Source organism: Podarcis cretensis, assembly GCF_951804945.1.
Source record: "Podarcis cretensis genome assembly, chromosome: 5".
In the NCBI taxonomy this organism is placed as follows: Eukaryota; Metazoa; Chordata; class Lepidosauria; order Squamata; family Lacertidae; genus Podarcis; species Podarcis cretensis.
The window spans coordinates 21,039,140-21,063,510 of record NC_137174.1 but is presented as its reverse complement, the minus strand read 5'-3'; the positions used below and the strand labels follow the sequence as shown (position 1 = coordinate 21,063,510).

General features: G+C 40.8%; 2 protein-coding genes across 4 annotated transcripts in view; one reads left to right on the top strand and one right to left on the bottom strand.

Annotated features, from left to right (window-relative positions):
* The window catches only part of RASGEF1A (RasGEF domain family member 1A), a 224,869-nt gene that overhangs the window by 19,570 nt on the left and 180,928 nt on the right, over positions 1-24,371 (top strand). The window lies entirely within an intron of this gene.
* LOC307215928 (uncharacterized protein) overlaps positions 1-24,371 on the bottom strand; it is a 231,283-nt gene that overhangs the window by 37,323 nt on the left and 169,589 nt on the right. For 2 of the 3 annotated variants that reach the window (XM_079975762.1, XM_079975763.1), the window contains exon 4: positions 12,578-12,620. The exons of the other annotated variant lie outside the window; for it this stretch is intronic. In XM_079975762.1, the coding sequence (XP_079831888.1) occupies positions 12,578-12,620 (43 nt within the window). The remainder of the gene's footprint in view (positions 1-12,577; positions 12,621-24,371) is intronic. 3 annotated transcript variants of the gene reach the window in all.

The following is a 24,371-nucleotide window of genomic DNA, read 5'->3' as shown; positions in this document are numbered from 1 at the left end:
CACTCCCTCCTCTAGTCATCAGGTCAATTCATACACAGGATATAACAGTAGGTGGTCTGCTGATGTGGCAGATTCACTAGCATCTGTTCTGAACATGCTCTGAGCTGTTTCCTTGAAGGCCACATCTCCTTACAACTCTTAGGATATTTTAGTAGTCAGGAAATGTTTCAGCAGCATTGCACTTTTCGCTTAGAGTTTTCTGGCTTTGCTAGAGAGAGTGGGAGTGGGAAGCAAGCAAGCAAGCGACATTATGACTCTTTTTCTACAATGTATGTATATTTTTTACTTAATTATTTCACATTTGTTTGTTTGTTTGGATTAGGGAAAGAAATGGTGGGTGGCTTGTATTAACTATTTTCCTGCATTCACTCACTAAAAACTGTAGCAGCTGCTGGGTGGGACAAGGCAGACTGATCTGAATCACATGCAGTTCCAGAGTATTTTCCAGAAAAGGTACACGGATCTGCTTCCAACAAGCTCCTCCCCTAGCTTAAATTCAAAATAGGATGACTGCAGATGAATGGTTGGAATTGCTGCTGCTGCTTTGTGCGTTTGTCAGTGAATTTCTAAAATTTCAAAAATGAAAAGTTTATGCTACATGCATGTCGGGATGTACATCATTCTCCAGACCTGACAAATATTCTCCTTAGTCTCAGGCATAAGAGAATGATTATGATTACTCACATGTACTCTGCACATGAACGGAGACTATTACTTCACATTTTCAGGACTGAACCATGCACTACAAATATTATCTGCTATGCTCTGATCCGCTTTTATAGTTGTTGGAAGCCACCCAGAGTAGCTGGGGAACCCAGTCAGTTGGGTAGGGTATAAATAAAATAATACATTATAATAATAGTAACAACAATTATTACTACTACTAGTACTAATTAGTACTAATACTAATACTAATACCATTACCAGCAGGCAGGAGGCAGGGGAGTTGAGTGAGAGACCTATTGCTACATGCATCCCTACTGGAGATACAACTATCTCACAATACCATACAATAAACAGCTCTTACTCAGGCAAAACATGTACAGGAATTTTGAGAGGTGGTACAATATATGAACTTCCCTAAGACTGATGTAATTTCTCATAGGCTTTCACACCATGTTAGTTGCCTGGGTTGGAGGCCAAAATTCGAAGTTACAAGAGTTTCGGCTGCTGTCAGTATTTCGGCTGCAGTATTTCGGCTGCTGCCTATATTTGTTGGTGAAAGTGATGTTGCATCACTCCTGAAAGCAATTTCACTACTGAAAGCAATTTCAGGTTGGGCTGTGCTGATAGGATGGAAGCCAAAACAGCACCACTGAGAAAGAAGCACAAAGGAGGCTAGCAGTGTGCTCAGAGGAACCCTGAGGTTCACAGAAGCACATTAAAAACTTATGGAAGCAAAAGCTCCCCAAACAGACCAATAGGGACTGAGCATGCTCAGTGGCCACAGACGATTGTATGTCAGTTGGAGAAGAAAAATTGGCAAGCAGGAAGGAAATGGGATATCCTGGATGAGGGCCTGCCTGGCTGGCTGGCTGGCTGGAACTCTAATCAAGAACATTCATATTGCTGCACAAGTCCTACTAGGACTTTGTATGAATTCAAAACATCATGCAAGAAGCTTTCTCTTCCCAAACACTCTCTCTTTCATTGGCTGCTGCTTGGATGCAAACTTACTGTGAGGTAACATCCCATCAGCCATTAGAATCTACATATAAAACCTCATTATATGCCAAATAAATAAATTAACCTCAGTCATTTTTTATTTCTTGGTGTTACCAAGGAAGACAGGAAAAGGAGAGGCAGAGCTGCAGTTGTCAGTAGCAACGAGACACAGCATCTCCCAAGATGGCTGGTTTCAGCTAGGGATGAAGGAGAATTTTGGTTCGGTTCACATCCGAATGCGAATCTCCCCATTTTGCACTCCTCAAAACAACAAGGAAACTAAAATACAGCTACCCTTCCAAATTCACACTTTACTGAATCGGGCGATGCAGTTCACCAAACAAAAAATGTGTGCAAAAATGTATACATTAGGGGAAAGAGTTCATAAATATGCAAACATACAAATATGCATTATATTAGGGGAAGCTGCGTACTAATTATCTGTGCTGGGAGAAGAATATATATAGGGAGAAATGCACACTACAATGCTATCAGTATTTTTGTGATGATTTAAACAAAACACACAAACTGCAGCAGAAACGTGGTGAACTGCACTGGAAAAATGAGGAACAGAGAAGCCGAAATAGACAGATTTGTTCATGTCTAGTTCCAGCCTTACATGATATTTATATTTCACAGTAGCTGAAGGCTGGACTTCTTTTACAATATACCTCTCTTCAAAGCAGAATGGGAAGACTTTGTTCAAGTGTTTTCACATAAAAGCTGTGCAGTCTTGCCTGTTTAATTAAGCATCTCAGCAGGCGAGATCAAGTTATCAGCATAACACGAAGTTCCCAGCTTTCTCTTGAATCCCCCAAACACATGCATGGGTGCGATAAGCCAAGTAGATGTTTCCAAGAGGTTTATATGTATATATATTTGTGTGGTCAGTAAACATGTGGGGAGAGGAATCACATCAGTTCCCCATATGCTCAACTTGCATGCTTTCAAAGAAGTGTCCAGGTATAGGCTCTGACCGTGACTGGTTGAGCCCAGCTGGTGGCTTGGAATGTTCGGTCGCTCAGGAAGCAAAGACATTTGAAGTCCATTTTCTGTGAGGGAAGGGAGGGTTTTCAGTTTGGCTGGGATTAAAAGCTCACATAGAGACAGGTGAGAAACAAGGAGATCCCAAGTGATAAGACAGCTCAAGCATCAGAGATGCACAGAGACAGGATGGCTGATGGAAGGGTGGAACAGGCAATGGGCTGGAGAAGTGAAATCTGAAGGAGAGGTATGCGGAGAATGAGGTTTAAGGAAAATATTGCTTTAGTGCACTGCTATCATTGTGCCTGGTTTGGAAGCTGCGGCAGTGCAAAACAGAGCTGCTAGGTTGCTCAGTGAGACACCCAGCTTTGCACACATTACCGTGGTACCTCAGGTTAAGTACTTAATTCATTCCGGAGGTCCATTCTTAACCTGAAACTGTTCTTAACCTGAAGCACAACTTTAGCTAATGGGGCCTCCTGCTGCTGCCATGCCGCCAGAGCACGATTTCTGTTCTCATCCTGAAGCAAAGTTCCTAACCTGAGGTACTATTTCTGGGTTAGCGGAGTCTGTAACCTGAAGCGTATGTAACCTGAAGCGTATGTAACCCGAGGTACCACTGTACACTGGTGTTGAAAGATCTGAACCGGTATCAGTTACCGCACCAAATTCAAGGTTCTCTTGACACTGAAAGCCCTCAATGACTTGGGACCAGGATACCAAGTTGACTACCTCTTCCAGTGCAGAACAAGCCCAGCCTTAAAATCTTCTGAGGAAAACCCAGTGTATTTCACTGAGGAAAACAAGGAATCAGACTCTGTTGGTGGGAGCATCCACCATTTAGAACGGTTTCCCCATCCCAGATAGTTTAAGAGGCAGAGGCAATAGCCATCATTAAACACCTCTTAAAAACACTACAGTGGTGCCTCGCAAGACGAAATTAATTCGTTCCATGAGTTTTTTCGTCTTGCGATTTTTTCGTCTTGCGAAGCACGGACTTTGGAAAAGCTTCAAAAATCACCAAAGTCTTCAAAAACCTCAAAAAAGGCTACTACACCGCGTGCTATGAGTTGCTCCTCAAATTGAATGCACGGTTTTAAGAAAAAGGAAACAAACTTGCAAGACAAAGGAAACAAACTTGCAAGACGTTTTCGTCTTGCAAAGCAAGCCCATAGGGAAATCCGTCTTGCGAAGCAACTCAAAAAACGAAAAACTCTTTCGTTTTGCGAGTTTTTCATCTTACGAGGCATTCGTCTTGCGAGGTACCACTGTACATGTTTACCCAAGCTTTCCTGAACTCAGATTCCTAGTACATTAACTTTCTTAAACTGTGCAATGCCCATTTATACCTATGGTGTAGAGTTTTATGCTGTTTTTATTTAGCCTTTACAAGGTTTTATGAGAGTGTTGTTGCTGTATTCTTTTATGAAGTTATATCAATTTTATTTTTTATGAAAACCACTTAAGAGATTTCTTTGTATTTTTGAATGGTATATAAAAATTGAATAAATAAGGGACAGCAGGGCTGATTTGGGGGATGAAAGTTGCCATTTCAGGGAGGGTGAAGCTTCCACTGAAAGGCAATATACCCCTTGTGAAATATTGCAGAGGAGATGGGGAATTGTACAGATCAATGACAAAGTAGGGCCTTGTGGGGATTTCAAAGCACTTAAGATAGGCGAGTTTATATGTGTGGGGTAGAGTGGGAGTGGAAAGCAGAGCAACACAACAGTGGTAAATATATATTATTTTATACTTTTACATTTTTCTTTCTTTCTGAAGCCAAAGCTGGTGTATATGGTCTCCCCACATTTATCCTAAAAACAGCCCTGTGGTGTAGGTCAGGCTGACAGGTAGTGGCTGGCTCCGTGTCACCAAGTATGGAATAGCAGAAGGTGGTGCAGATTTGCTGGTCCGCCTCAGGCAGCAAAATGGCATGGGCTAGCAATGGGTGAAGTTGACACTTATGGTTCTCATGATTTAGTTGCCATAGCAACTCTATTAACAAACTGCAGCTTACGTCACTAGAGATAACACTGCTTGGGTTGCTGAAATATTCTAAGAGACCTTTTATTAGCAAAGTTCAGAGTTTCTGCCACATTAGTTTAATGCATTTGTATACAGACGCTTCCACATAGAAATATAGAAATGCAGCAATTTATTTATTACATTTAAATTTCATAGTTAATTTTAATTATTGGCAAGTCTTCCTAGAAGATGGTTCATTTAGGAATTATTCTCCTTCCAATGTAGTGATCAGAGTTTGCCTTTCAACTTGCGCAAGAGAAGATACTATTGACTTGCTTTCATTTTTAAAAATCCTTTTAATTTGATTTTAACAATACGGAGTTATAAAAAACCAAATCTATATCCATATAGAGATTTCTCCAAATCTCAGGACTTCCCCTTACCCCCTCTGTGAAGTCCCATTTTAAACATTTAAAACTGCATCTTCTTCCGAACCTCTAACTTTTATATCAGTTCACATTGTCCATTATAATTGTTACACTGTAAGTGAAATCAAAATCCTGCCAGTGTTTCCATCTGCTTACAGTGGTCTCTCAGATAACAAAAGAATGGGAAAAATTTATAAGTTACGTTTTGGTTCCTGAGTTTTCCAGTCGGCTTTGCCATTTCGGCATAGTCCATCAGCTTGTTTTGCCATCCTTCTCTTGTAGGGACCTTGTCTTCTTTCCTTCTCTGGGCTAGTAGCATCCGGGCGGCAGTTGTTCCGTACATAAAAAGTATTTTCTGGTCCTTTGGGACATTGACTTGCTTTCAGATGGGTCCCATTTAAGAGAGTTGCTCTGATTTGGACGTTGACAATTCGTCTAATTGTGTCATCAGAGCACAGTAAGGTCCTAGAGGCTTCTTACCACAAAACTATTTTATTCCCATGCCCCTTTCTGTTTCTTGGTCGCAGCAGCCCCAAAATGGACCTTGTTTTGGCTTTAGGGGCTGCTCTAGTCATGGCACACCATTGTCCAGTTTATCTGAAACCACAAGAACTGTTTCTATGATCCCTAATATCCTGGAGACAACTGCACATTGCATATCTTCCAAGCACCCTGGGGGGAAATGGGAAATCTCATTTTTTCGTGCTAGATCTTGACGGCCATTTTGGGCGGACTGTGTCAGGAGGGTGGTGATGTGGCACCATCCCACTATCTGAGCTGCTCCTGTTTTTATGGCAAACTGCAATGAAGTCATTAGATATTGCGATATAATTTTCATGCAATTGAGGAACAGGCTGGTCACACAGAGCATGCTCATATGGAATGGCATCCAAGCCAAGAGGGTAAATGTGACTACTCTAGAAGAAAGGTAACAGTAGTCAGGGTGATTCTTGTTTTCTTCTTCACATGATCACATACATTCTCACATTTTAGGTACTAGCAATCTTAATAATGTGCTGAGCACACCCAAACTTTCATTCACCTCCCTCCCCGCCCCACAAAATGTGCATGTGGTACCTTACACTGCCTTCACTCTAAACAATCACACCAAGGTGAGAAAGTAAATTAAACAAACAGGTTTTCTGATGTTCAGTCCCACCACGCATTCAAAAGAGAGACTCCTCATTCTTTCCTTAGGAGCCCTTCTCTCTCTTGCTAGATATTTAGATAGTGCTCACACAGTGAGAAAGTACAAGATCATCCCCTGGGGGGTGGTTTAGCTGCAGGCAGCTCCCACCACACTGATTATACAGAGTCAGTCACAATGTCACTATCACACTGAGTGTCTAAAACATTTGACAAGGCAATTGTGACAAGCTATTGTATCAGTCTTCTACAGGAAAGGGTTGTACAGCTAGGTGCCCCCTACAGTAAAGGGCTGTTGGGAGTTTAGGGAAGGCCATCGCTGCCACACAGCTGCAACAAACAGCAGAAACTGTGGCATACTAATACACATGCGCTCAAAAAGCAACTACAGTGTTTGCCACAAGAATTTCCTTCCTGGGTTACAGTCTGGACTCAGCTAGATTGGTAAAGAAAAAGTGTTTCATATGTGTTGTATATATGATGTAACACTGACATCAGATGGCATTGTGGAGTCCTGTCTTTCCCTTCCGGATTTCCCTGAATGAGTCTGCAATGTGTTTAACTGAACTGCTTCTTTGATGTGTCTAGATCCAACACAAGGTCTATTTGGGGATGAGGAACCTTTCGGGTAAGGCTTTTTTTTAAGCCAGAACTTACAGGTGGGCGCTATTGCCATTCTAAGAGAATTCCGGCACCTCTTTCTAGAAAAATAGAGCTGCTTTGGGGGCTGAGGATCACCCAGTGGAAACTTCTTGGGGGCTGGATCCCCATAGCAGGTGGGGCTTGATCAGCACACAATCACATGTCCTAGTCTTCGCACAGATAAAGTCTCTTTTAAACACACAATAATAGGTATTTCCTATGGAAATAGAAGGGTGTATTTAATTCTCCACAAGTCAAGATTCACTTTCCATTTCTCCATAGACTTTTTAATCTTTTTACAAAGTTTGTTTTTAAAAATCCCTCTAATGCCCCTTTTCTGTCTTGACTAAATATGTGGTTCTATATACTATATCTGTTCATTCATTGTTCGTTGACACTTCATTGGAAACTTGTCCGTAACAGTTTGAATGTGAACTGCTTCATTCTGGTTCACTATCATATATAGTTTAAAGCAGTGTTTCCCAAACTAGGGTCTCCAGCTGTTTTTGAACTACAACTCCCACTATCCCTACCTAGCAGGACCAGTGGTCAGAGATGATAGGAACTGTAGTCCAAAAACAGCTGGAGAGCCAAGTTTGGGAAACACTGGTTTCAAGTATTCATGACATTTTAACTTGACTTGTTCTAGGTATGCAGAACACATGTTCTTATGCCAGCATGTGGTTTTACAGTATAAAACAGTTGTTCCAAAATGTTGTGTGGCCTGAAGCTCAGTGGAGGGACCAATTACCCAAATGAAATGAGAAATAACGCGCAGATTGTTTGTTCTTCCCATAAAGTCACAGCTTGCAGTACCTTGCAGCCTAATCCAAAAACCATTTACTGAAAATCAAATGCCAGCAAGTGCAGAGGCATGTACAGCTCAGTTTTGTGCATGTTTATGCAGAACTAGGTCCCACATTTCTAGAAAATCTACGTCCATTTTGTTTATTATATAGGACTGTTGTGCAGAGAACTAATAAACTGACAACAGACAAGAGTTCCTGAATATATACCCTCCAACATTTCTCCAATGAAAATAGGGATGCCCTATTCCACAATAATAATAATTTTATTCTTTTATTTGGCTCCATAACTCCATACCCTCAACATTTCTTAGATGAAAATAGGGACGTCCAGTGCTATTTTTCTAAAAAAAAATGTTTAGGGGTACTCTCATTTTCCTACTCATATTGAAATACTGCCCCTCAATGAGGAAAACTTAGATTCACAAAATGTTTAGGGGTATGCACCCCCCTGCTTCCCTCCAGAAAAAAGCACTGGTAACGTCCTAAGGAAAAGCGGAACATTCCAAGATCGAATCAGAAACCAGGACTGTCCCTGAAAAATATGGACAACTGGAGAGTCTGTGAATAATCACTTGTCTTGAAACAAGAGCTAATTCTTTCCAACACACATGGCACCACCTATGCAAGCATACAAAGTTGCCTCCTAAAGGCTCAAACCACTGGTCCATCTAGTCAAGTATTGCCTACGTAGGCCTCCTAGGGGTTAAGCAAAGTTCTTTGCTAGCCCTGATCTCTTAAATTGTATTAATAACTCCAGGCTGCTCAGGTTTGAGTCATGAATCATGATGTTGATGATTGTCACTAGGATCCTTCTTTAAAGTGGAAATGTAAAGAATGGAACCTCAGTCACCAAGCATGCAAATAATGTGATCTCCCACTGAGCTCTGACTCTCTTCACATGCCTGTCTTCTACCTGACCTACTAAACCAGTGTACCAGTGTGCCAGCAACACAAGCCCTATTCAAATTAGTCTAGATGCTTAGAGGAACCACCATCTTTCATCCCTCTGTTTCAGCTGCACACACACACAAAAGCCATTCCCCTTTCTTGCCGTGGCTTTCCAAAAAAACCCCTGTGCAAATTGCAGCCCATCTGTTTGTGTGCCTTTTCTCTAGCTTAGCCTTGCTCTAACATCTATACTGCAGTGGTACTGAAGCATTTTTTAAAATAAGATAACAGCAACACCTGGTGTGAGCTGCACAGTGAGAGTTGCCATCTAAAAACTAGGCTTTGAAAAGAAGCATTAAAATTTGGGTTTCCCCACCTGCTGGTGGCCCGTTGCTCAATTAAATAGGGTATTATCTTTGAATATTGTAAGCAGGTTTTGCTTTGTTCCTAGTTCATAATTCTTCCAAACTATGCCTAAAGGGTCAAACATTTGGTTCCTAGTGATTCTTTCTCCTTGGCAGGCCAAATACCAATTGTTGATGGTTCTTTTGCTGGGTCATGCTGTGCAGCTGAACAGAATGGTGCTGTCTCAGCAAGTAGTATTCTTGTTTTAATGGCTTAGCTTTTAAAAATGGTCCTTTGCTTCCACAGGCGGGCATTCACTGTAGACATGTCAGATTCATAATGGACTGTTTCTGTTTGTTTAGAATATTTTACATACCACTTTGAACTGTTCCAAAAAACGGCTTACATATTAAAAAAAATAGCCTAACAATTGAAAAAGCAATGAGATTTGTTACACTGGCCTGTATTTTGAATGGCGATTACCCTCAAATATTGGTGGGATTAAGAAAAGGGTAGCTAAATTCCTATCTTACCTATATAAGTATTGGGTTATTTAGCTAAGGATGGAGAAGAAATTTGTATGGTCCATATTCTAAACCTACCTAATTTGCTGGCTCTGGATTTATATGCAGATCAGAATACACCTGTCAACTTGATGACAGACTTATACAAATTCTGTGGTACAAGTACAGTTTTAAAATGCACAAAAATGTGCTGTTTTAGGGGGAAGCACACTGGGAAATATGCTAAAATGGGAACTATTTATATATGAAAGTTTCATGTGCTTTGAAAAATTCACAAAAAGCAGGATACATTGAGCATATGCAAAACTGATACAGAACAGGAATGAGCTGGTCCATCCATTCCTACATTTTGCACAGGAATCTGCAATAACTAGATTCCTCAAGTATCCCAAGGTAGGAAGAGTATGGGCTGAGAATTTGGCGATGCCACTTTCAAACTTTCCAGATCGCAGTTGCACATCATGTGTAGAATTAGATTATGCATTCTGTTCCCTACTTAAAATCGCATTGTTTTTAAGCAGCATTAAATAGGTATCATTGTTGCCTGTGACATGTGCAATTGACTTAGTTACCTTTATTCCCAACAGACAATGTATTATGTTGGTTTGTTTTGGTCTTAGGTAGATACGACAAAAATAAATAAGGACATACTTTGTTAGAGAGAAAAGGGAATATATCTAGGTTCGTGTTAACCACTACCTCCCCCACCTGCTTCTCTTGCTATCTTGCTGTAAGTGAAAGCCTGATGAAGGACTTCTGCTTACACAATGGGCTTTCTCCCCCTCTCCTCTCCTATGTGCCCCCCCAAATCAGCTTGGAGGGGGATGTCAGGAGAACCCTCAGAACACAGCACATGGATGCGATCATTCCATCTGGCAAGCAGGAATGCTTCCACAAATGGAGTGACTGGAAGGGTGTCATGTTGAATTCCACCCTGTACTTTTAAAGCTCATTTCCCATCTCAAAGAGTTCTGGTTGCTGTTGTTTACCCTTCAACAAGTTATAATTTACGTATAAGCTAAACAAGCTATAGCTTAGGGCCCCACTCTCTTGGAGGCCCCCAAAAAATTTTAAGGGAAAAAAACCCTGGATGTACATTTCCAAAATATAAGATAAAAAACTAAATAAAATAAAACCTACATACAGCAACAGTGTTTTGTGTTGTGTAGGTTCCTATGATGTAAGTAATGGGCCCTGCCTGCTATCCCGCTCCCTAAAATATCACTGGTTTGCTCATTTCCATATATAGGGTGCCTACACTCTGCATGGACTGGTTGCATGGCAACATGTGCAAATGGCTTTAGATACCTATTAGGTCCATAAATCACCATATAGCATACAGTGGTACCTCTGGTTAAGAACTTAATTTGTTTCTGAGGTCCATTCTTAACCTGAAACTGTTCTTAACCTGAGGTACCACTTTAGCTAATAGGGCCTCCCGCTGCCGCCACGCAGCCGCCACCACACAATTTCTGTTCTCATCCTGAGGTAAAGTTCTTAACCCGAGATACTATTTCTGGGTTAGCAGAGTCTGTAAGCTGAAGCGTTTGTAATCCGAAGCGTTTGTAACCCGAGGTACCACTGTATATGCAACACAAAAAACAGCGACAATTTGTTGTTGACAAAGGACAGCTGAACATATAAAGGGCCCCATTACCTTCAGTAGCTTAGGGCCTCATCAAACCTAAATCCAGCCCTGTTCCCAGCAATCTTTAACAAACTATGGTGTCCAGGACCTTTGAAGAGGAAAAGTGTGCTTTGAATGTGCTTTAAAGATATAGTGCAGCCAAAGGATGAGGGAATCCTTTGTTAAAATTCTTGTTTGGCAGTAAGACTCACTGGGTCAGTCACTCTCCTCAAGATAATAACTGGGGAGTGGGGAGGGATTGGGGGGGGGAGGTGGTAAAACCTTGCGCACCATCCTCAGTCAGTAGAGCCTGAGACTCTTAATTTCAGGATCATGGGTTCATGCCCCACATTGGACAAAAGATTCCAGCAATGCTGGACTAGATGATCCTCACAATCCCTTCCAACTCTGGGATTCTATGATTTCTAATCCTGAGCTCCATGGAGAATAGGTAGCATAAATAAATAAAAGCACTGGTATGATTAGGCAAATAGCTTCTACAGGAAAGTTGTTTTGTGAGAGAATGCTGTATTATATCTCAGATATAAATAAATATTCAAGGCAATATTATTGTGCAAAGGAAGATGCTTGAATTGATATTGCTCTGGAGACTGACTTCTTTCACTGCGACTAGAATTATGTACAACATGCACAGAAGGAACACAATCCGCCTCCTATGCTCTGACTGCCAAATTCTATCTACATGGTAACACTGGGGTAAAGGGATGAGCTGTTCAGTCCCCACACCCAATTCATTCCTTTCACAATGGGAGCTAGATTGTCAACACGAGCACCAACTGTGTGGCATGGACAGCTGCCCACTAGAAACCTGCCAAAAACCATCAAACCATTGAACACACAACATGCTAAACAGCTGTCAGGTGAAAACAAATTGCTTTTTCCAAGTAGAGGTAAAACAAAATTTTAAAAAACCCCTAAGTAATTGCTAACCTCATGAGCTATTCTGCCCCTTTTCATTATTTAAACAGAGAGCCATGATCTAGCGGGGGGGGGGGAATGCCACTGGGATCCTGTGTGTTTGTGTGTGTTAAATCACACCTTCACTTTAAATCATAAATATGGCAAGATTTAAAGATGTAGGCAAACAGAAATGCAAATCCTTTCCAGCAACTTTCATGAAAATATCTGTCTTTCTATACAGTGGTACCTCGGGTTAAGAACTTAATTCGTTCTGGAGGTCCGTTCTTAACCTGAAACTGTTCTTAACCTGAGGTACCACTTTAGCTAATGGGGCCTCCTGCTGCCACTGCGCCGCTGGAGCACGATTTCTGTTCTCATCCTGAAGCAAAGTTCTTAACCCGAGGTACTATTTCTGGGTTAGCGGAGTCTGTAACCCGAAGTGTCTGTAACCCGAGGTACCACTGTACTGGCATCACATCTAGCACTTTTCATTGAAAGACAATGTAAAAATCATTACACATTATGCACACAGTTGGACAAAGTGCCTATGGCTTGCAATCCTAGTGAGTAATACCCACAGTGAGACTTACTTCCAAGTCAAGATGGGTGATTTATTAATCTATTTCTTACCTGTGTTTCTTTTCCATCCATTCTGTCCCATTTCTGTATTTATCTGCCAACCCCCCCCCCCAGAAAACAATTATATTAAAATGTGCATTTTGTAAATATATTAGCACTCAAAACAGTATTTCTAAACATATTTTTGTATGTTTAAGCTGCTGAGGAAGTGTGAAAACTGTTGGATAATTAAGTTCTGATTTGCACATTAGTCCAAGAGGGGAAGATCAGGCCGGTTCGCACCAGAAATCACCAGTATTGAATTCCTCACACATCCCTGAGTAAACATGCATACTGTAAATCATATAATGCAATTCTCAATCATTGTGTGGATCGCATGTTGAACCATCTTTCCCCCCACAGATCTAATAAGAGGCCTTATTCAATCACTTGTTGAGATGCTCATGGAGAATAAAATTAATGGTGGCATCACTAAAGCTTACCGGTAATTATACCCAGTGCACGTTTATGGAGATAACCTTGGAAATAGTGAAATTGTTATGCAGCCAGTGAGATTTTACCATGCAAAGGACAATTCCTTTGCTTTGCATTGACAGTATCACCAATAACAGTGAGGACTTCTTTGAAGAGGAGGGGGATTGTATGGTTATAATCCAGTATAGTTACAATCTAGGCTGCAGACATAAGGGCATAGTGACAAAAGTAGCAAGCACTCAGAGGCTCATGGGACATTTTGCCTCCCTAAGTACCCTATTGCATGGAACTTGTTCTCTACTGAATGGTCAACAGCTAAGCCTCTCTTGTGTAAAAAACACCATGTGAACATTTGTTGTAGTTATTTTTAAATCTCATAATAGAATCAGACACACAAGGCCACCTGAGGAATAACCTCATGTAGACTCTCATCTTTCTGAAGCTGCATGCCGGCTTCTTGCAAAATAAATAAATAATAATAATAAACCCAGTATCGCCAAAAAGAAAAAAGTCAAGAACTAGAACTGGGGTGAGGGCAGTCATGGAGCAATCATTTTCCCTTTATCTAGAGACCATTAGCTATTTTCTGTTCTGTTTCCTTTCTCTTGGTCTTGTGCAGACTGTTGGCTCAATGCGAACCATGGATCGCAGTCTTGTGACTCACCCCCAGTTTTAAAATATCTCCATTTGGCAAGTAGTATTACTCACTTTCTCCCTCGTGCTTTGTGATAGGAAAGAGCATCCTCTCTCCTTGCCACATCTCCTTTTCAAGTTTCTGTTGCTGGATTCTAAGTTTCCGGCCTTCTTCTCCAGTTCTCCATTTCAGTATAGTTTATATATGCCTTTTCCACAGTACAGTGGTACCTCGGGTTACATACGCTTCAGGTTACATACGCTTCAGGTTACAGACTCCGCTAACCCAGAAATAGTCCTTCAAGTTAAGAACTTTGCTTCAGGATGAGAACAGAAATTGTGCTCCAGCGGCGCAGCAGCAGCAAGAGGCCCCATTAGCTAAGTGGTGCTTCAGGTTAAGAACAGCTTCAGGTTAAGTACGGACCTCCAGAACGAATTAAGTACTTAACCCGAGGTACCACTGTAATGCTGTCCCCAAAGTGGTCCACAGGAAATGTTCAAAACATTGCATTTGAAAAGACAACTTGCTACAATTCAAATAAGCATAGTATAAATTCAGTAGTTACAAGAAAATAATCTGAACTAAGAAGTACAGAGTTACATCAAAATCAACAGACCAAAAATAAACACATAAAAATGCCAGGAAGCTGCATTCCTAGCTCTAGCCTTGCTGCACGCTAAGAGGCCATAGTCATCTAAATACAATTCAGTGGGGGAAGAGAGTCTTTTTCACTCTTATCTCTCCCGTAGCAGAGTCTGGCACCAGCAAAAGGAAAGTGCTGGATTTAGGGTGGTGTGAACAGTTCCCCCGAGCCAAAAGGCCACAAAATTGAGAAGATCCGTAACTGAGAAGATCTATTTGGGGACACAAAGGTTCGGGCTCACAGAGGGTGCCATATTATGAAAGATTACCAAAGTCTGCCCCTGGTGGAGGGCATCAGCAGCATGTCCTCTTTCCCATACTTTCTGGCAGGGGATTTGTTTTTTGCTTGGATTGAGAGGTTTGCCTGCTTTGCTTCTTTCCCGCTCCCCAACTACCGCTGCTCATCTGCATCCTAGCACAAGATGTCACACACAAGTCTCTGCCCTACCCTCCTAGACAGCATCACATTTCAACTTTATGCCTCACTTCCAGGCCCTTGGTCTGGCTGCAATAGTCAATTACTGTGTACACAATTTCAGGTTTTCTTCAATAAAGCAAAGACCATGTAGGAACTGCAAAAGACCTATTCTCATTCTTTTAAATGTTAAAATATAAAACAGGCATCCCCAGCCTGCGGCCCTCCATATGTTTTGGCCGACAACTCCCATGATCCCTAGCTAACAGGACCAGTGGTCTGGGATGATGGGAATTGTAGTCCAAAACATCTGGAGGGCCGAAGGCTGGGGGTGCATGATATAAAACATCAGTTCAGAATTTAGTAATCATAAGAGAGCACATGAGAGTTCAAGAATAGGAAACCTGTGCCTTCCTGATGAGCAAATATATTGAGGAATAAATTTACACTATTCCTGTCAAACCTTCACCATTCTTACTTGAAGGGCATGTTAGTATCAGAAGGCATCAGGAATACTTTCATCTTTCAAAAGTAATATCTATAACTTCTCTGTTTACACCCAGCCTGGTGCTCTCCTGCTGCTTTGAACTACAACTTCCATAATTTCCTGGTCACCAGCTGTACTGGCTGAGGCGCATGGGAACTGTAGTCCAAAATATATTTGTGGGTGTGCCCACAAGTTGATGGGCATTGCCATTCAAACAGTGTGAATGTGTTGCATCATGTGACTAATTATGCAGGGTGGGGTTCCCCTAATATTTTATTCAGGTTGGCACCCCTGGACCAGAACATCTGGAGGGCACCAACCTTGAGAAACTTGGAGTCAAAGAAGTGTATTTACCTTTTCTTCTCCATGCACTAATCTAATTATTCTTTTTCTCATGAAAACATCTCCCTATAAATCACAGGCTGTGGAAACTGAATGGCATTACTTTCTTGGCCAAGATGATAAATTACGGTCAGCTGCCACTATTAAAAAACAAGCCACCCATAACTGTTTTAAAATTTGCTTTCAAAAGTTCCCTCCACATTTTATTTTTCATCTAAGCCTTTTCTCGGCTCTGTAAAAGCCCTCAAATATGGATTTGAGCCTCAACAGCAAAAAAAATGTGAAAATTATGGGTTGGACCCAAACTGAGAAAAACCTTTGACAAATTCAACTAATCATAGTACTGTCCTCACCTAGAGATGGAAATAAGTTTTCCATCTCAGTTTTGAAAGTATTCATTTATGAGTCTGTTCTATCCTCTATCTGCAATCTACAACTTTTTAAAAACTGTACAAAATTCACTTCTTGTTTAAAATAGCCTAAAATGTGCATTTTTATGTGGGTGTTAGTATGTTTTTGAGCCAAGACCTGTATTGCAAAATGTGAAGATGATGCACAGTATCACAACTGAGAGGTCTGCCCAGTCTCTTTAGAACGTATCTAATTAAATGAAAGATCTGTATTGTTATGAATTAGTCCCATTTCCTATCCAAGTAGGTCAAGAACTAGCAGATTAGGCAGCCTTTGGATGCTTTGATTTACATCACCATCGATGGGACATCTCACATGTACGCTCATGTAATGATTCAGTTCATGTGCAGAGGCCCCATGTGCACAGCTTCTGGTGGACACAGACGTGAATATAATTGATGCTTGCACATTAATCCTGCCTTCTGGGGGAACACCAGATGCATTAACTGGGCAAATGACTCAGCACTTGACTTGTAGCCAAATGGGAGCCAAGTCCGTTGAAAAGCATTTTGTTTGCAGAGTTGTGAAGCCATATGAAAGTTCCATCTGTGGCATTAATTCAGTGATGGCTCCTTCACACATGCCCAATGAACAAGTATGCAAGTGTGTGCAAGAACCAGCCTTGCATCGCAATATCGACAACATTACAAAAATGTACAAAAAAACTAGCAGCAGCTCCCACATTAGTGAAAAATGTAGAGCACAAGCTAAGTAAGTAATAGCTTGATTGCTTCCCAAAACAGCTTGGAAAGGAAGAAAGACGCTCAGGTTCAAGGTTTTCCATGCCTTAAATGTTACTTATAAGTTATTTTGAGGCTGATTCTCTTACTCTCCATTACAGCTCTGCCTCTCATGTGTGCAACTACAGGACATATTAATCTCTGCATGATAAATATATATATATTTCTTTATACGGTATTTAAATATAGGCAAAACTGGCTATTTCTGTGAGGGATGTGTGTGTGTCAGGGGGAGCAGGGGATAATTTTTAAAAAATAGTATATTGGAATGGAAAACAAGGTTTTGAGAGCACTGGTTTGGCAATGTATGTGACCTGATAGTAGTAGCAAACAATACCCATTTAGCACATTCCAAGTATTTAAGGCACCTTACATACATTATCTCAGTAATCCAATAGAATACAGGACTTCAATACATTCGTTTCAAATATGCATTTGGTGATATTTTGCTCAGCAGGGGATCAGAAGAAAAAGTTCTATTTTAATTTGCTCCTTTTAAATAGGAGTTTATTAAAGTTTTTTTTCATAATGCAATAAGGTAAAAGAAGCTAGTCTAAATAAAAACAAAGACAAAAGAAAACACACAATCGTCTCTTAAAGGTACGTCTGAGACAAACACCGGCTCATCTTCCTTCACGAGCTCAGCAATGGCAGCACTGGCAAGGGAAATAGGGACATTCCAGGATCAAATCAAAAGCCGGGATGGCTTTCATAATTCCAGAACTGTCCCTGGAAAATCAGGACACTTGAAGGGTATGTAATCAATTCTTGTGGTTATTTCAATCCCAATAAACTGTCCTGAATTCATTTTTACCTACAACACATCTGCACCTGGTGAAGTTGGGGTACTGCCCCTGGGCCTGCAAATAGCACTAGTATCAGTTTATCAGTATGGGGGAATTTTGAACCACCCCTACTAAAACAAGGGTCCTATTTGCTTTCATTAAATTTTCTGTTTATTCAGTTTTTGATGGCAGACCGGGAATAGGCTATTCAGGGAAATACACTGTAAACATGTTAGATCCTTCTCCAGACACAAATACATTAAAAGACTACAAAAACACACAAGTTGAACACATAATAATAATAATAACAATAATAACAATAATAACAATAATAATAATAATAATATAAAAAGACCAGGCCCACTCTATAAATCAGTTCCTCAGCAGCCATCTCAGATATATAAAGCGATAATGCTACAAAGTGAGGGGTTTAGGGACAGTGGAGGCTGTACTCTAACATAGTTTTTAAAAGGTCAGGGCACTTATTGCTATTAGCTATTTTAGATGGCTGAACAAAAAGTCTATGCTTTAGATTCATTAAGGATGCAACCCTGTGCTATTGCAAATTATCATTAAACACATTTATTGGCATTTTGCAAGACTAGCTAATTAAGAAGATGTTGGCGTATTACATGGTTAGTAAATTTAATAAATTGGTGGCTAATTATCTTTAGAAGCTGGGTATATTTCTTGAATGACTATTAAAAAGGTTATTCGATTCGAAAACTAAGCTACAATTATTTACAGAGTGTGTGTGTATGGAATCATTGCAGGAGCTGTTAAAACTCAAGGAGAATAGCTTTTAATCACTAGCAGATACTCATTAAATAGTACACAGTTCTTTCCATCCTTAGCAGTTGCCAGCAATTATCAGCAAGAATGTTGGAACTATCCCATATCATAAGTGTAGCACCTAGTTCATCTAGTAGTTCCCAAAATAGTATTTAGCTCTTTCTGCAGATTTCCCCATCAATCGGAGACAGAAGTAACAAATGGCTGGGAATTTTTTTATTTTCCTTTCAGGTGAGCCAACAGGCAATCTTTTTAACCCACCCTGATTAAAGATTAAGAGCCCAGTACAATTTTGTTCCGCTCCACCCAGCTCACAAGCCACCAGTTGTCCATCACAGATTTAGACAGCTACCCCATGTCTAGTTCAAACATTATGAACCAAAAGACTGCTAGATGTAACTGAACCATGATTTGTCATTCATTGCCTGTATCTGACAAATCAAACATTTAAACATGCACTTAATTTGGAATGGATCTTTTTTCTGGGTCTTCACCCATCAAGGAAACTTATGCACAGAACGGTGCTCTCCTACAGAATCTCCCAAAAGAGTCCTCACTCCATCTAAGCCAGCCCCCAAGTCTTCATCAAATTACTAAAATGGTTCAGATTCTCTATGAAAATACATTTAAGCTGACGTTCTTGCTCCTGTGTTGGTCGAGACAGAAGTGGGGACACACAGAGTATTTCTGCCCCCTAGCAGTCACATTAAGAGCCTGACTATTGTGATGGAGGCATCATGTTTATGTATACATGAAGGCTCCATCACTATAGATGGTGGTACTTTGTGTGAAGCCTATGGGCAGAGCTACTCAGTGCAGTCCTGCTTCTATGCTGACCAGCACAGAAGTCCACTTACCTCCTATGTGGGAAGTGGTGGCGGCCGTGGCATGGCACGGCCCATGACTAAGCCGGGCAATCGCCAGATGGCTAGCAGGGGGTGTCATGGCCGCCTCTGCTGGTCAATGAGACTGATGGGAACCTGCCCATGGATCCAGCCAATCATGGGTGGGCCAGAGGATGGGTCTCAAGCAGAGGACTGGAGTGAGGACTTTCCCCTCCTGCCTTCACTTAGGTCCACTCCTTGGACATTTAAGAGAGCTGCCAGGTCTGGGCACAGTCAAGTCTGAGCCAGATTTCCCACTCTTCCTCCCTGTGCAGAATGTTGAGCCCTGCCCAAATGTAAGCGGGCAGGTCAGGGGTATAAGGTTGCTATGGAAATCCCAGCTGCCATTTTCGGGGCCGGGCAGGAATTTCCACTCCAGACAAATTGGGCCTGTCTGGGGTTTTTTCACCTAACACATAGCAACTGCCACAACTTGGTGAATAAGGCATTGAGTTGGATTCTTAGTCAAGGTGGAGAGGGGCAGGCTTAAGTTACCCCCAGGAAAGTGGGTGCAGGGGGAGGTGCTCCAGTCCCCATAGTGCCAATACCTCTCTGATATACATCATAAGGTGATCCTTAACCCTGTGACCCTAACGTACAATCAATCAGCAGGCGGTTTAGATTATTCTGGATACATAGCCAATGCCTTTGTCAAAGCCTACTGACATCTGTAATCAACAAAAGTTGTGGCCTATTTCAATCCCAAGAGGTTGTCTTGTGTTATATCACTCTCCCCACCTTGGCCCCCACTCCTCCGACAAGCTCACTGTGCCTATGAATGCAAAGCAGAATGTCCAAAAGGGCTTTACTAATATAGCTGTTAGGCACATGTTGCCTTTTATGTGAGCAGATATTTGTCCAAAGTTTTCTAAACACTATTTATAAACAAATATCACATTATTGAACTTCTTTTTCTTAACTTCTTTTTTTAAATATTCTCCAAAACAGCTTTTTAAAAATAAATAATAATGTTTCTTGCAACTGACACCCCCATAGCTCATTTCTGTTCACCTCTATTTAGCGACAACTGGGCCAGGTTTTTTACACTTCAGATTTATGAAGAACGCATGACTCAGGAATTGCACACTTCACACTAAATACAGGATCTGGTTCGCCAATGGGGAGAAAGTTAACCTCAAAAGAGCCGCAGCTCAAAAATCACTTCTGTTCTAGCTGATCTTCTAAACCAAGTTTATTGCAAAAGTAGAGAAATACAGTGGTACCTCGGGTTAAGAACTTAATTCATTCCGGAAGTCTGTTCTTAACCTGAAACTGTTCTTAACCTGAAGTACCACTTTAGCTAATGGGACCTCCCACTGCCGCTGCACCGCTGGCACGCAATTTCTGTTCTCATCCTGAAGTAAAGTTCTTAACCCGAGGTACTAGTTCTGGGTTAGCAGAGTCTGTAACCCGAAGTGTCTGTAACCTGAAGCGTCTGTAACCCGAGGTACCACTGTACCTGGTGTGTTCTCTCCCTGTACTAATCAACCCTGAAAAAAGTATTTATTATTGGAAATGCTTCTGTTTCTTTTTAATAGTTTCTTTTTTTAATAATATTTATTAAAGTTTCAACAAATACAGAAAGAAAAAATAAACATACCACATTAAACAAAAACAAAAAAACACACCACAATATAAAAAAGAGGAGGAAAAAAACAGAAAAATAAAACCCATTAAACAAAAACAAAAACACAAAAAAGAAAATGCATCAGATCTCCTCATTACCATTCTTTCATTAGCTTATTTCCTTGACCTCCTCACACCTCCCTTTTTTGTATTCTAGGTCTATTATCTATTTCAGCAAATCCTTTCCCTCTTTTAAATTTTTTGTCCTGTAAATTGTCTTAATATAATGTAGCTTTACTTTTCCTCCTTTCACCAATTAACAGTCAGTTATTCCCAAATCCTTTATATCCTTCCTGCTAAAATCATATAATATTGTTCCAACATCCTTCTAACAGATATTAATTTTACAGTGTTTCTGTAAATAGTCTTTAAATTTCCTCCAATCTTCCTCCACCGACTCTTCTCCCTGGTCTCGGATTCTGCCAGTCATTTCCGCCAGTTCCATATAGTCCATCACCTTCATCTGCCATTCTTCCCGGGTGGGTAAATCTTGTGTCTTCCAATACTTTGCAATAAGTATTCTTGCTGCTATTGTAGCATACATAAAGAAAGTTCTGTCCTTCTTTGGCACCAATTGGTCGACCATGCCCAGGAGAAAGGCCTCTGGTTTCTTCAGAAAGGTATATTTAAATACTTTTTTCATTTCATTATAGATCATCTCCCAGAAGGTCTTAATCCTTGGGCACGTCCACCAAAGGTGAAAGAATGTACCTTCAGTCTCTTTACATTTCCAACATTTATGTTTCTTTTTAATAGTTTCAAAGATGAGATTATTTATAGTACAGTGGTACCTCAGGTTACATACACTTCAGGTTACATACACTTCAGGTTACAGACTCCGCTAACCCAGAAATAGTACCTCGGGTTAAGAACTTTGCTTCAGGCTGAGAACAGAAATTGTGCAGCGGTGGCAGCTGGAGACCCCATTAGCTAAAGTGGTACCTCAGGTTAAGAACAGTTTCAGGTTAAGAACAGACCTCCAGAACGAATTAAGTTAACCCGAGGTACCACTGTATATAGCCAGCAATTCTCACTCAATGCACTAGACACCGCATATTATAAGTTGATCTTAGATGCTCCATACTCATAGGACTGGCTCACATGAGGTAAGGAAGTGTGCCTCAGATTCACAAATCCTCTCCCACCCTGCACATAAATGAGCTACCATTCTTATTGCAGACTATTTTCACAGCCCCCTTATTCCAATGTCTCAGGATGTTCCCTACAGCTTGAGGGGGGCAGTTTGAAAACTTTTCTCTAGGACTACGACAAAGTTAGGAGGATTTTGGTGCCCTCAGCTGTTGTAGTCCAATTTCTGAAGGCAACACACTAGAGACCCCTGAAAAAAGTTTTGTCAGTATTATGATGCCCAGGGAAATACCGGGGGGTGGGGAATGTGTGTCTTATTTTGTTATGAGAGACAGACAGAGTGAGTTCTCTAAGAACATTTTGAGGTAATTCCAAATTGAGCAGAGAAGCACTTGTCCATCATTCCACTGAGCTCTTGGGATGGAAAATGGTCTTATTTCTAGCATCAGGGCAATGCAGACCTTTGTTTCCTTCACTCATAACTGACAGATGCTGAATAGTTAACAAGGTTACCCTAAGCATTTTTGCTTTCTGGTCACTACTGTGGCAGTCAAAAGAAGCTGAAATGGAAGGCAGCAGCCACACAGCCTTGAATGTGGCACAACTAAGCTGGTAGCAGGCTGCCAACCAACCCGCGAGCCTAGTTCTAGAATGTTCCAAAGCAAGGCTCTGTGCAAGCCCAGTATCCATGTTTGTAACTCCACAGAGAAAAAGAATATCAGTGGAAAGTGAGAGCTCTGCTCTTCACATAGAAAATTTCACTTGATCCCCTCTTTCATGAAAGACTGGCAGGCACTCAAACGCATCTTTAACCATTCCCATCTGTGATCTGATCCATAATACCAAAGTGACTGATATCATTATTCCATGTAATTTGCTATCAAGACCTTTGCTTAGAGACTTTGAAATCAAACCCATCAAAGCATATGGCTTCTCACAGCACTGGCCTGCAAATAGATGGCACTGCCATGTCTCTGTGTGGGGTAAAAATGTCTCACAAAGCAAAACTGGATGCAAAGAAATAGATTCCCATCTCACATGTGGTTTTGCAAACTGAGGGTGGTTAAACTAATAATCATAAAGTGATATTTATAAGTAGTTTGGAAATAAAACTTGCTTAAATACAAAACATAGGAGAAGAAACATTCAGAGCTTGTTCACAGATGGTCCAGGAAGGTTTAATTGGTATCAAGGATGCTCTTAGGGTAAATGTAATATGTGCAAAAGGGAATAAACAACCCAGAGACTATATTATATGATTTAGTTGCTTTAAAGTAAAAAGGAAAGTGTAGACTGAGGTGCCACCAAAAGAGAAGGATACAGAAACAGAAATTTTGGCAAACCTGTATCTAGAGATATTAAGGGGGGGGGGAAGAAAGATTTCAATTTTTTGACAATATGTTTGAGAGAAAGTGAGATCAAATATAACTGGGAGACTCCATTTTGTCTTAATGTTCCATTGGGAAAAGAATGGAATACGGTGCAAACTCTTGAAGATCAGCATGGAAATGATGATATGATGCCTTGGAAGCATGACCTTTATAACAGCAGTTAGAGTTAACTCTTCCAACAGCCATACTCCTAGAAACAGCACATGCACACAAAACATGGAGAAGAATCTCAGTGGCACTAAACAATCAGCAGGACAGGAGCTGACAAAGAGATATGATTTCGCCTGAGCCTGAGTACAGAATGTGTTTGCCGAGTGCTGTAAAAACCAAGCCCGGAAAGCAACATTCCATGCAGAATTGGCACAGAAGATGGTGCTGTGGCTTCCGGGTTTGAAATTTAAGCCAGAACAACCCAAACCATACCAAGAATGCTAAACCACAACAAGAACAGTACCAGAACACACCACCATTTGGCTCAGAAAAGTCTTCCTTGAAAGAAAGAAAAAGTTCTTTAAAATCCACTGCTGTGCAAGAACCAACAGATCAATGTTCATCTTCAGTGTGGGCTTGATCAAAATGGAACAAATTGCATTCTCTACCTTCATAGGATGTTGGGAGATTTTGTTCATGCAGACTTCCTCCATAGATTATACCAACACACCTGGATGAGCCCAGGATCAGGGGGAACATAAGATATGGCAAATGGATCTGAATTGGAATTACAGTCTAAACAAGCTGACTACATAGTTATATTCATTAGAAGTGTGTAGAAGAGGTATAAATAAGAGAAAAACTAGCAAAAAAGGAAAACCCAGCAATTAAACACTTTATAGTGGTGACAGGAGAAGCTCTGCATGGTCCTCTGCTGCTAGTTTTATTCAAGTTATATGGCAATATAAAAGGAATTGGAATACACTCAGGATCTCTCTGTTATCTGATCAGAAAGTTTAACAGGCTTCAAAAGGAAGACAGAATTATTCCCTTTCAGCAGAGGCAGATAGTTTCATGTGTGTACTCAAGAATCAAGACTGCAAATCTTAATAAAAGAAAAACAAATCGTCTTGCTATTCCAAGCCATCCTTACTTCATAGCTCAACCTCAAAACACAGGCCTACTAAATGGTGATTCAAGAG